This window comes from Molossus molossus, unplaced genomic scaffold (genome assembly GCF_014108415.1).
Source record: "Molossus molossus isolate mMolMol1 unplaced genomic scaffold, mMolMol1.p scaffold_m16_p_2, whole genome shotgun sequence".
In the NCBI taxonomy this organism is placed as follows: Eukaryota; Metazoa; Chordata; class Mammalia; order Chiroptera; family Molossidae; genus Molossus; species Molossus molossus.
This window is the reverse complement of record NW_023425355.1, coordinates 50,395,740-50,409,649: the sequence shown is the minus strand read 5'-3', so window position 1 is coordinate 50,409,649 and position 13,910 is coordinate 50,395,740. Positions and strand designations below refer to the sequence as shown.

Below are 13,910 nucleotides of genomic sequence, written 5' to 3'. Positions count from 1 at the left end.
AAGATACAATCATCAAAATGGAAATGCAACCACTATATGGGAGAACATCATTGCCAATGATATATCAGATAAGGGGTTAATTTTCATTATATATAGAGTGCTCACACAACTCAACAAAAGGAAGACAAAGAACCCAATTAAAAATTGGCAAAGGAACTCAATAGACACCTCTCCAAACAGGACATACAAATGGCTAAGAGACATATGAAGAAATGCTCAACATCACTAATCATCAGAGAGATGCAAATTAAAACAACAATGAGTTATTACCTCACACCTGTCAGAATGGCCGCCATCAACAAATCATCAAACAACAAGTGTTGGCAATGGTATGGAGAAAAGGGGACTCTAGTACACTGCTGGTGGGAATGCAGACTGGTGCAACCACTATGGAAAACAATATGGTGTTACCTCAAAAAATTAAAAATGGAACTGCCATTTGACCCAGTAATTCCACTTGTAGGTATAAACCCTAAGAAGCCTGTAACACCAATCAGAAAGAGTATATGTATCCCCATGTTCGTAGCAGCATTATTTACAATAGCTAATATCTGGAAACAGCCCAAATGTCCATCAGTAAACGAATGGATGAAAAAGCTATGGTACATAATACACAATGGAGTAATATGCAGTTGTAAGAAAGAAAGATCTCTTATCTTTTGAGACGACAAGGAGGGACCTGGAAAGTATTATCCTAAGCAAAAGAAGCCAAACAGAGAAAGACAAGTACCATATGATCTCACTTATTTGTGGAACATAATGAACATAACAGTCTGAGGAATGGGGTAGTCCCAGAGACATGGAAGTGGGGTACAGACTGAAAATCCCCAGAAAGGGAGGTTGGTAGGGGAGAGATAAACCACAGAACTTATATGCAAGTATGCATGAACAATGGACATGGACAACAAAGCTGGAGACAGGGCGGGGAGGGGGAGGGGGGAATCAGTGTTGGGGGGGGGAGAATCATGTGTAACAAAAATTAATTAATTAAATAAGATAAAAAGTAAAAAGAGGTTAACTGCCTATGATTTGCTATAGGGGTGACACAAATAAAAGGTTCATTTGTATTTAAATCCTTCAATGATTTCTAAACTTTATTCTAGTAAATACTATCTTATAGTGGTTGTATGTGGGAAAGAAGAGGACAGGCCTAGGTTGGAGTAAAATTTTTTCAAACTTAAATTTATGATTTTCACATAAGAGGCAGATGAAGTTCTTTGAGAATAAGGGGATTTAAGGGTCTGAAAAGATGGCTGTGTGGCTGGCCATGTGCTAGTAGATAAAGAATTTGGATGTGCCTGGAGCCTGTCTGCTGTGTCATAACTTAGAGATTGTCTGCATATGAAGTAGCAGTTTAAGAACTCTACCTCATTTATTTTCAAATACACTATCAAAGTATTCCCTTCCCTTCTTTTGGACTGCTATTATGAGAAATATTTTGTTCTTCCCTGGCTTTATGAATTAAGAAAAAATCTGCTTTAGTTTATTTTGTCTTTTGTTTGTTTTAGAGTTTTTGTGTGATAAAGACAAAACAACCACTATGGTGCCCATTGTTCCTACCAGTTTGCCATCTCCTACTACAACACCCACTCCAAAGGAAAAACCAGAGATTGGATCCTATTCGGTTAATAATAGCAATGGCACTTGTCTTCTGGCTACCATGGGTCTGCAGCTGAACATGACTCATGATAAGGTATAGTTGTCTATATCACTCAAGATGAAGTATGGTTGTTGATTTTTATGGATACATTCTATTCCCATCTCCTTTCAAATAGTGTGTCCTGCATTCAGCTCAAGAGTAGTATTACGAGAATCATGGTGTTTTAAGTGAAGATTTGATATTGACTCACTGAGTTTTGATGAGTTTGGAGTTACTATAACCAGGAAGAGTTAATGTCGTTATCAAAATGTTATCTCAGGCAGCAGGAAATCTAGCAGTTTAAAGGACTCTTTGAGCTTAGATTCTATTTGCCATCAGTAGAATAGAGAATATCAGAGTTGATTGTTATTTCAGTCTGTTTAAACATAAGTCCTTCACACTTATATCTGAAACATGCACTGTAGGTTGATGTGTGGGAATAGGGCACCTGTCTGTTTCTCCAGCTATTTGATGACTTAAATCAGACAGATGTTGTTCAAGTACAGGATGGCACTTCTAATTGCAGTGTTCCACTGAGGCAACAGGGGGCGTACCAATGAATAAATCCCATGACATTAACAGGCCAGACAGATGGCTCTTATGCTCCATAAATTATGTGTATTTTAATTTGGCTCATTACTAAGGAAGCTTCTTTCGCTTTTTTTGTTGTTGTTGTTGTTTAAAGTCCTCTGAGTCATAGCTTGAGGGCCTGTGCCAACTTTGTTTGAAAGTAAGACATCATAAACTTAAGTATCCAGACTAAAGGGTTTTTTGGTTCTCCACTGAAGTTGGTCTTATTAGAGTATAAGGTTTTGTTGTAGACATTTATGGTTAATCTGTACCTTTCCTTCCTCTTCTTTCACTAAAGGTTGCTTCAGTTGTTAACATCAACCCCAATACAACTGACTTTACTGGCAGCTGCCATTCTCAAACTGCTCTACTTAGACTGAACAGTAGCAACATTAAGTATCTTGACTTTGTCTTTGCTGTGGTGAGTAATAGATTTTTTTCCAAAATTAGAGTCATTGTCTCAGAAAGACATCTGAGAGTATAAATAGTGTGTGTGTGTGTTTGTGTTGGGGGTGATATTTAACTCTATTTTCCATTTCAACATTACTTAATTATACAGTGTAGTCCATTGATTCTTGTTAAACCTTCCAGGTCATCTCAGTGATCTGTGGGTTGGGCTCTTATATTAATGTTCACCAATTATGGCTATTCTGCTGTTATATAGACCTTAGGATAGGAGCAAGAATTAACCCACATCAAAAAAACTATCTAATCTCTACATATATGTAAAGTATATGTGTGTGTGTGTGTATAGATAGATAGATAGATAAAGTAATATTCATAATATTTTTCTCTATTGGTTAGAAAACTCATGTTTATCTACTATAATATTTTAGGCATTTTGGAGTTTATACAATTTGTAGTAGTACCGGTAATAATAGCTAACATTTATTGATATGTATATACTTGGTATGTACAAGGCTGTGTATAATTACTTTACATGCATTAATTCATTAAATCTGGACAGTTTATAATGGCAACATTCAGGTTTTTATTGTTCATGCTTTTATCAAGGGCTGAACCTTAAACAGAAAGTTCCAGGTTAAACATATATTTTCTACTTGCTAGCATTAATGAATCATTGGGAACCTTTATTTCCACCTTCTCAGAACCAGTTATTATCCCCACAGTTTTTAAAAAGTTTAACTTTATTATTGAAGATATTATGGATGTCTGCCCTTTTTTTCCCCATAGACAACCTCCTCCCTACTTCCGCCCCCACCCCCCACCTTCACTACAGTGTTGTCTGTGTCCCTTGGTTATGCATATTTGTATATAAGTTCTTTCTTTTATCTCTTACAGCCCTACCTACCACCCTTCCCTCTGAGGTTTGTCAGTCTGTTCCCTACTTCCATGATTCTGGATCTATTTTGCTCCTTAGCTTATTTTATTCATGATATTCCACAAATAAGTGAGATTATGTGGTACTTGTCTTTCTTTGACTGGCTTATTTCACTTAGGATAGTACTCTTCAGGTCTCTCCATGTGGTCTCAAAGGGTAAGAGATCTTTTTTCTTACAGCTGCATAGTACTCTATTGTGTAAATGTACCACAGCTTTTTATCCACTCATCTGCTGATGGATGGACACTTGGGCTGTTTCCAGTTCTTACCTGTTGTAAATAATGCTGCTATGAACATAGGGTGCATATATTTTTCTGATTGGTGTTTCAGAATTTTTAAGGTATATTCCTAGAAGTGGGATCACGGTCAAATGACAGTTCTATTTTGAATTTTTTGAGGAAATACTGTATTGTTTTCCATAGTGGCTGCACCAGTCTGCATTCCTACCAACAGGGTACTAGAGTCCCCTTTTCTCCACTTTCTCATCAGCACTTATTGTTTGATGATTTTTTGATGGTAGCCATTTTAGCAGGTGTGAGGTGTTACCTCATAGTCATTTTATTTGTGTCTCTGATGATTAGTGATGTTTAGCATTTTTCATATGTTTGTTGGCCATTTGTATGTCCTGTTTGGAGAACTGTCTATTTAGGTCCTCTGCCCACTTTTTAATTGGGTTCTCTGTCTTCCTTTTGTTGAGCTGTATGAGCACTCTATACATTTTGGAAATTAACCCCTTATCCAATATATCATTGCCAGATATGTTCTCTCATACAGTGGATTCCCCGTTCATTTTGATACTTGTTTCTTTGCTGTGCAGAAGCTTTTTAACTTAATGTAGTCCCATTTATTGATTTTTTTTCTTTGTTTCTCTTGCCATAAGCGATGTATGGGTGAAAATTCTGCTACTTGTGATATCTGAGATTTTGCTACCTACTTTTTCTTCTAGAATTTTTATGGTTACATGAGTTACATTTAAGTCTTCTATTCATTTTGAGTTTGTGTGTGGATTAAGTTGGTAGTCTGGTTTCATTTTTTTGCATGTTGCTGTCCAGTTTTCCCAACATCGTTTACTGAAGAAACTATCTTTATTGTATGCTCTTGCCTTCTTTGTCTAATTTTAATTGGGTATAATGTCTTGGGTTAATTTCTGGGTTCTCTGTTTGGTTCCATTGATCTATATGTCTGTTTTTGTGCCAATATGAGGTTGTTTTGATTACAATGGCTTTGTAATATGACCTGAAATCTGGAATTGTGATCCCTCTAATGTTGTTCCTCTTTTTCAAGATAGCTGTGGATACTCAGGGTCTCTTATGGTTCCATATGAACTTTTGGAGTATTTGTTCTAGAACTGTGATGTATGCCATTGGTATTTTAATTAATTAATTAATTAATTAATTAATTAATTTTTGTTACAGATGTTTCTTCTTTTCCCCCACAGACAACCTCCTCCCTATCCCGCCTCCCCACCCCCCAAACATTGTTGTCTATGTCCATTGGTTACACATACATGCATATAAGTTCCTTGGTTTATCTCATCCCTCCCCCCTGTCCTCTTCCTCTGAAGTTGGTCAGTGTGAACCTCACTACTCCTTTAGATGACTCTGCGTTTAATTTGTTCATCAGCTTTTTTTGTTCATTATTTTCCACAAATAAGTGAAATCATGTGGTATTTGTCTTTCTTTGATTGGCTTCTTTTGCTTAGCATAATGCTCTCCAGGTCCCTCCATGTCATCTCAAAGGATAAGAGATCTTTCTTTCGTAGAGCAGCATGTGTATATATACCACAGCTTTTTTATTTACTCATCTATTGATGGACATTTAGGCTGTTTCCCAATCTTAGCAATTATAAATAGTTCTGCTATGATTGTAGGGGTACATATATTCTTTCTAATTGGTGTTTCAAGCTTCTTAGGATGTATTCCTAGAAGTGGCATCACAGGGTCAACTGGCAGTTCAATTTTTAATTTTTTGAGGAAACACCATATGTTTTTCCATACTGGCTGCACCAGTCTGCATTCCCACCAGCAGTGTACTAGAGTCCCCTTTTCTCCACACCCTGGCCAGTGCTTGTTGTTTGATGATTTGTTAATGTCAGCCATTCTGGCAGGTGTGAGGTGATACCTCATAGTTATTTTAATTTCTATCTCTGATGATTAGTGACATTGAGCATTTCTTAATATGTCACTTGGCCATTTGTATGTCCTGTTTGGAGGGGTGTCTGTTTAGGTCCTCTGCCCATTTTTCAATGGGATTCTTTGTCTTCCTTTTGTTGAGTTGTATGAGTATATTTTGGAAATTAACCCTTTATCTAATGTATCATTGGCAGTTATGCCCTCCCATATAGTGGGTTCCCTTTCCATTTTCATGGTAGTGCAGAAGCTTTTTAGTTTGATGTAACCTTGTGTATTAATTTTCTCCTTTGTTTCTCTTGCCTTAAGTGTTGTATCTGAAAATTCTGCTGCGTGTAATGTGTGAAAATTTGTTGCCTATACTTTATTCTAGGATTTTTATGGATTCACGACTCACATTTAAGGTTTTTTTTTATCCATTTTGAGTTTATTCTTATGTATTGTGTAAGTTGCTGGTCTAGTTTCATTTTTTTTTTTTTTTTTTTTTTTTTTTTGCATGTAGCTGTCTAATTTTCCCACACCATTTATTAAAGAGGCTTTCTTTACTCCATTGTATGCTCTTGTGCCACCTTTGTCAAATATTAATTGAGCATAATCTCTTTGGTCAATTTTCGGGTTCTCTGCTCTGTTCCATTGATTTATATGCCAGTACCAGGCTGTTTTGATTACAGTGGCTTTGTAGTATAACCTGATAAATAGTATTGTGATCCCACTTACTTTGTTCTTCTTTTTCAAGATTGCTGTGGCTGTTCAGGTCTTTTCTGGTTGCATATATACTTTTGGAATATTGGTTCTAGTTCTGTGAAATATGCTGTTGGTATTTTAATGGGGATTGCATTGAATCTATAGATTGCTTTGGGTAGTATGGACATTTTAATGATGTTAATTCTTCCAGTCCATTAACAAGGTATATGCTTCCACTTTCTTACATTTTCCTCTATTTCTTTTTTCAGTGTCCTGTAGTTTTCTGCAAATAGGTCCTTTACTTTTTTGGTTAAGCTTAGTCCTAAGTATCTTAATTATTTTGCTGCAATGGTAAATGGGATTGTCTTTTTAGTTTTTCTTTCTGTTAGTTCATTATTGGTGTATAAGAATGCCATCGATTTCTTCATGTTAATTTTGTATCCTACTACCTTGTCATATTTGTTTATTAAAGCTAGATTTGTAATGGAGTTTTTAGGGTTATCTATGTACAATATCATGTCACCTGCAAATAGTGACAGTTTCACTTCCTCCTTTCCAATTTGGATTCCTTTTATGTTTTCTTCATTTCTAATTGCTGTGGCTAAGTTTTCCAGTACTATGTTAAATAAGAGTGTCGAAAGTAGGCATCCCTGTTTTGTTCCTGTTCTTAAGGGAAATGCTTTAAGTGTTTTTCCATTGAGTATGATGTTGACTGTAGGCCTTTATTATGTCGAGATATGTCCCTCTATTCCTACATTGTTGAGTGTTTCTGTCAGAAATGGGTGCTGGATTTTGTCAAATGCTTTTTCAGCATCTATTGATATGATCATGTGGTTTTTATCTTTCCTTTTGTTTATGTGGTGTATCACAGTTATTGATTTGCAAATATTGTACCAGCCTTGCATCCCTGGGATGAATCCCACTTAGTCATGGTGACTAATTTTTTTTAATGTGTTGCTCAATCCGATTTATTAATATTTTGTTAAGAATTTCGGCACCTATGTTCATCAGGGTGTTTTCTTTCTTTGTAGTGTCTTTATCTGGTTTTGGAGTTAGAATTATATGATGTCTCATAAAACAAGTTTGTAAGTTCTTTCTTCTTGAATTGTTTGGTATAGTTTGAGGAGCATGGGTGTAAGTTGTTTTTTGAATGTTTGGTAAAATTCCCCCGTGAAGCTGTCGAGGCCTGGGGTTTTGTTTGCTAGGAGATTCTTGATTACATGTTCAATTTCCTTAGTTGTTATTGGTCTGTTCAAGTTTTCTATCTCTTCCCTGTTTAGTTTTGGGAGACTGTGTGTTTCTAGCAATTTGTCCATTTTCCCTAGATTGTCCAATTTGTTGGTGTATAATTGTTCACAGTATATGTAAACGAACCTTTGTATTTCTGTGGTGTCAGATGTTACTTCTCTTTTGTTTCTGATTTTGTTTATTTGGGTCTTCTCTCTTTGTTTAATGAATCTAGCTAAGGGTCCATCAATCTTGTTTATCTTTTCAAAGAGCAGCTCTTTGTTCCATTGATCTTTTGAACTGTTTTTTTTTTTTTTTTTTCCCTCTATTTTGTTTATTTCTGCTCTGATCTTTACTATTTCTTTCCTTCTACTTGCTCTGGGTTTTTCTTTTTGTTTGCTTTTTAGTTCTTTCAGTTGTGAGGTTAGATAGTCAGTTAGAAATATTTCTTGTTTCCTGCCCAGCTGGTGTGGCTCAGTGGTTGAGCATCGACCCATGCACCAAGAGGTCACCAGTTCGAGCCCCAGTCAGGGCACATGCCCAGGTTGTGGGCCAAATCCCCAGTGAGGGGCATGCAGGAGGCAGCCAGTCAATGTTTTCTTTGTCTTCAATGTTTCTAGCTCTCTCCCTCTCCCTTCCTCTCTTTCTAAAATCAATAAAGAGCCCTGGTTGGTTCAACTCAGCGGTTAGAGCGTTGGCCATGGACTTGAGAGGCCCGGGTTCAGTTCCGGCTAGGGGCACATACCTTGGTTGCAGTTTGTCCCTGACCCTGGTTGTGGTCCTGTGGATGGCAACCACTCGACGTGTCTCTCTCACATCGATGTTTCTCTCTCTTTTCCTCCCTCTCTCCCTCATGCTCTATCTGAAGATAAATGCAAAAATGTCCTCAGGTGAGGATAAAAAAAAAAAAGTAAAATCAATGAAGAAAAAAAATTTTTTTTAAATAAAAAAGAGAGAAAGAAAGAAATGCTTCTTGTTTTCTGAGGTAGGCCAGTAGTGCTATAAACTTCCCTCTCAGGACTGCTTTTACTGTGTCCCATAGATTGTGTTCATTTTCATTGGTTTCCAGGAAGTTTTTAATTTCTTCCATGATCTCCTTGGTAACCCATTCATTGTTTAATAACATGCTATTTAACCTCCCTGTGTTTAAATGTTTATGTGTGTTTTTGTTGTAATTGATTTCTAGTTTCATGCCATTGTCATCTGAGAAGATTCTTGATATGATTTCAATGTTTTTGAACTTGTAGAGATTTAGTTTGTGTCCCAACATTGGTCTGTCTTTGAGAATGTCCCATGTGCACTTGAGAAGAATGTGAATTCTGCAGTTTCAAGTTGTAATTCTCTGTAGATATCTATTAAATCCATTTGATGTGGTGAATCATTCAGAGTCTCTGTTTCCTTGTTAATTTTTTGAACAGAGGATCTATCCAGTGATGTTAGTGGGGTATGGAAATCCCCTGCTATGATTGTATTGCTGTCAGTTTCTTCTTTGAAGTTCTCCAGAAGTTTTTTAATATATTTTGATGCTCCTATGTTGGGTGCATATATGTTTACCAAGGTTATATCTTCCTGTTGGATAGATCCTTTCAATATTATATAGTGGCTTTCTTTGTCTCTAGTTATGGCCTTCATTTTAAAGTCTATTTTATCAGATATTAGTATTGCTACCTCAGTTCTTTTTTTCATTTCCGTACGCATTGAAGATTTTCTCCATCCTTTCACTTTCAACTTGTGTGAGTCTTTTGTTGTGTGGTGTGTCTCTTGTAAACAATATATATGAATATTGCTTTCTTGTCCAATCAGCTACTCTGTGTCTTTTTATCAGAGTGTTCAATTCATTTACATTTAAGGTTATTATTGATATGTACTTATTTATTGCCATTTTTTTTTATTGTGGTTATATTTTTCTTTCTGTTTTTTCTATTAATTACAGTAGTCCTTTTAACATTTCTTGCAGTGCTGGTTTTTTGATAATATATTTCTTTAGTCCTTTTGTCTGAGAAGCTCTTTATTTCACCTTCTATTTTGACTAATAGCCTTGCTGGATAGAGTAGTCTTGGATTCAGATCCTTGTTTTCCATGACCTTGATTACTTCATGCCATTCCCTTCTGGCCTATAGTGTTTCTGTTGAGAAGTCAGCTGAGAGCCTTATGGAGGTTTCTTTGTAGGTAACCTGTTGCTTATCTCTTGTTGCCTTTAGGATTCTCTCTTTGTCTTTAATTTTTGGCATTTTAATTATTATGTGTCTTGGTGTGGCCCTGTTTGGGTTCTTCTTACTTGGGGCTCGCAGTGCTTCTTGTACTTGTATGCCTTTTGCTTCACCAAGTTAGGGAAGTTTTCTGTCACTATTTATTCAAATATATTGTCTAACTCTTGCTCATTTTCTTTTTTTTTTCTGGAACTCCTATGATGTTGGTATTATTACATTTCATATCGTCCCAGAGTTCTGTTACACTATCTTCCTGTTTTTTAATTGTTTTTTCTTTTTGGTTTTCTGACTGGGCGATTTTTTCTGCCCTGTCTTCTAATTCACTGCCTCCTCTAATTCACTTCCAATCCTTGGCCTCCTCTACTCTGCTGGTTATTCCTTCCAATGTGTTTTTTATTTCTGTTATGTCATTCTTTATTTCCAGTTGTTTGGTTTTCAATGCTTTTATATGTTTACTCATGCTCTTTTGTTTCCTCATAATTATTACTCTGAACTCTTCCTTTGATATATTGCTCAATTCCCTTTCATTTATTTCATCTTATATCAAATTATCTTGTTCTTTCGTTTGGGATTTGTTTCTTTGTTTCACCATTTTGGCTGTCCCAATGTGTTTTTGAGTCTGCCAAATGTTTCCTGTGGGTGTTGGTGTTCTGCTGGTTGTGACTTCCTCTACTGAGTTTGGATGAGAATGGGAGGACCCATAATAAATACCACTGTCAAGTCTCACTTTCATGGTAGGTTTGCAAGCCCAGGAAAGGTTTAGTTATCCTCCACCTTTTTGCTTGGATGCTATTAATCCCAGTTTCTTGTTGAGCCTTGGATTGTAGCCCTCAGCTGAATGAAAAAATTTCTCAGGTGTTCAGGTTAAGAGGACTTCCAGAGGGTGGGGGGCAGATGCTTGCTGGCTGTTAATGAGCCTCAATTTGTGTTTCTCTGGCCTGGGTGGGTGGTGTTAAATTTCTGAGGGAGGGGCTGTTACTTCTCCCTGGGTGTCTGGGGCTACTATCATAGGAGGGAGTGATTCATCACAAAAACTCCCAGTGCCCTCCAAATCTCAAGTCTTTCCACACAGTTCCAGTCCTATCTGCCCTCCCTCTGCCAGAGCCCAAGGTGAGCGGCTGTAGCTAATTTAGTGCTCAGTCCTAGCCTTCTGTCCTGTGGAGCCAGCTTGGGATTTTAACCCCAAGGGAGTTGCTTACAACAAACTGCTGCTCTCTGCGGGTGCCCAGCTCACCTTCTCATGCCTTCGCAGTTCCTACCAGGCTTGATTTAGTGTCCTTTTTCTGTCCCTGGTTATATGGGTCCTCTCCAGTTGCTTTTCTGTTGGTTTTTCCCAACGATTTGTCTTTATTTTAGTGTAATTCCAGTTTGGTCCTGGGAGATGGTCTGTGTAGCTTCCATTCACTCTGCTGTCATTTTGGAATCCCATCATTGGTATTTTAGTAGGGATTGCATGGAATCTGTAGATTACTTTGAGTACTATGAACATTTTTTTATTTAATATTTTTCTTTATTGATTTTAGAGAGAGGAAGGGAGAGAATGAGAGAGAGACACATTGATGAGAGAGAACATCAATTGGCCGCCTCCCGCATGCCCCCTACTTGGGATTTGGCTCACAACCTGGGCATGTGTCCTGACCAGGAATCAAACCAGCAGCCTCCTGTTGCATGGGTCGACGCTCAACCACTGAGCCACACCAGCCAGGCTACTATGAACATTTCAATGATGATGATTCTTCCAATCCATGAACATAATATATGCTTCTGCTTTTTTATAACATCCACTATTTATGTTTTTCAATGTCCTGTAGTTTTCTGAAAACAGGTCCTTTACCTCCTTGGTTAAGTTTATTTTTAGGTATCTTAATTTTTTTTCAATTCTCACCCAAGGATATTTTTTTTTCCATTTATCTTGAGACAGGGAGAGGGAGAGGTAGCAAGAGACAGAGAGAGAGAGAGAAACATCAATGTGAGAGGCACATCAATTGATTGCCTCCCACATGACCCTGACCAGAGCCGGGGACCAAACCACAACCAATGTATGTGCCTTTGACCAGAATCAATTCTGTGACTCTTTGGTCTACAAGCCAACACTCTAACCACTGAGCCAAACCAGCCAGGGCTCTAGGTATCTTAATATTTTGTTGTACTGGTAAATGTGATTGTTTCCTTAGTTTCTCTTTTTGTTTGTTCATTATTGCTGTATGAAAATACCATCGGATTCTGGATGTTAATTTTGTATCCTGCTACTTTGTGGAATTCATTTTTTTGTTGTTGTTAATATTCACCCGAGGGTATTTTTTTATTACTGTTGTATATATAGTGGAAGGGAGGGAGGAGGAGAAAGAGTGAAAGAAACATGAATATGAGAGAGACAAATCAATTTGTTGCCTCCTGCATGATCCCGAACAGTGCTGGGTATTGAACTTGCAACTCAGTTACATGCCCTTGAACAGAAATTTAACTCGGGACACTTTGGTCCATGGGCCAATGCTCTAATCACTGAGCCAAACCTGCCAGGGCCCGAATTCATTTATTAAATCTAGTAAGTTTTTGGTGGAGTCTTTAGGATTATCTATGTACAATATCATGTCATCTACAAATCATGACAGTTTTACTTCCACCCTTCCAATTTTGATGTCTTTTATTTTTTCTTCTATCTGATTGCTGTGGCTAAGACTTCCAGTACTATTTTGAGCTATAGTGGCAAAAGCAGACATCCCTGTCTTATTCCTGTTCTTACAGGAAATGATTTTAAGTTTTTGCCCATTGAGTATGATGTTGACTGTAAGTTTGTCATATTTGGCCTTTATTATATTGAGGTATGATCCTTCTATTCCCACTTTGCTGGGAGCTTTTATCAAAAATGGGTGCTAGATTGTCAAATGGTTTTTCAGCATCTATTGATATGATATGATTTTTATCTTTCATTTTGTTTATGTGGAGTATCCTATTTATTGATTTGTGAATATTATACCAGCCTTGATGGCTGTGATAAATCCTACTTGGCCGTAGGATAAATCCTACATTGGAATAAATGTTTTAATATAATTCTGGATTCTATCTGCTAATATTTTGTTGAGGATTTTGGCCTCTTGTGTTCACCAGGGACACTGGCCTGTAATTTTCTTTCTTTGTAGTGTCTTCATCTGGTTTTGGAATTAAGATTATGCTAGCCTCATAAGAAGAGCTTGGAAGTCTTTCTTCCTCTTGAATTTTTTGGAATAGTTTGAGATGAATAGGTGTTAGTTCTTCTTTGAACATTTAGTAAAACTCCCCTGTGAAGCCATCCAGACTAGGGCTTTTGTTTGCTGGGAGTTTATTGATTACATCTTTAGTTTCCTTGGTTGTTATTGGTCTGTTCAGGTTTTCTGACTCTTCCTGTTTGATTTTTGGAAGACTCTATGATTCTAGGAATTTTTCCATTTCACCTAGGTTGTCCAATCTGTTGGCATATAATCGTTCATAGTATTTTCTTACAATCCTTTGTATTTCTGTGGTGTCAGTTATTACTTCACCTCTTTCGTTTCTAATTTTATTTATTTGGGGCCTCTCTCATTGCTTCTTGGTGAGTCTGGCTAAAGGTTGATCAATCTTGTTTATCTTTTCAAAGAACAAGTTATTGCTTTCATTGACCTTTTTGTTTGTTTATTTGTTTTTGTCTCTATGTTTTTTTGTTTTCCCTTTGGTCTTTATTATTTCTTTCCTTGTACTTACTCTGGGATTTTCTTTTTATTCTCTTTCTAATTCTTTAAGTTGTAGTGTTAGATAGTTTATTAGAAAATTTTCTTGTTTTTTGAAGTAGTCCTTTAATAATATGAATCTCTCTCTCAAGTATTATTTTGCTGTGTCCCGTAGATTTTGTGTTATTGTGTGTTCAAGTTTTTAGTTTCTATGAAGTTTTTTATTTCTTTCTTGATCTCATTGGTAACCCATTCATTGTTTATTAACTTGCTATTTAGTCTCTATGTGTTTCAACATTTTTGAGTGTTTTTATTGTAATTGATTTCTAGTTTCATTGAAACTAGAAATGCCATTGAAATCCAAGAAGATGCTTGATGTGATTTCAGTCTTCTTGAACTTGTAGAGACTTAGTTTGTGCCCTAACA

General features: G+C 36.8%; 1 protein-coding gene across 3 annotated transcripts in view; it reads left to right on the top strand.

Annotated features, from left to right (window-relative positions):
• Positions 1-13,910, top strand: part of LAMP2 (lysosomal associated membrane protein 2) — a 61,022-nt gene that overhangs the window by 20,515 nt on the left and 26,597 nt on the right. For all 3 annotated transcript variants that reach the window (XM_036270504.1, XM_036270507.1, XM_036270506.1), the window contains exons 5-6: positions 1,509-1,693; positions 2,508-2,630. In XM_036270504.1, the coding sequence (XP_036126397.1) occupies positions 1,509-1,693; positions 2,508-2,630 (308 nt within the window). The remainder of the gene's footprint in view (positions 1-1,508; positions 1,694-2,507; positions 2,631-13,910) is intronic.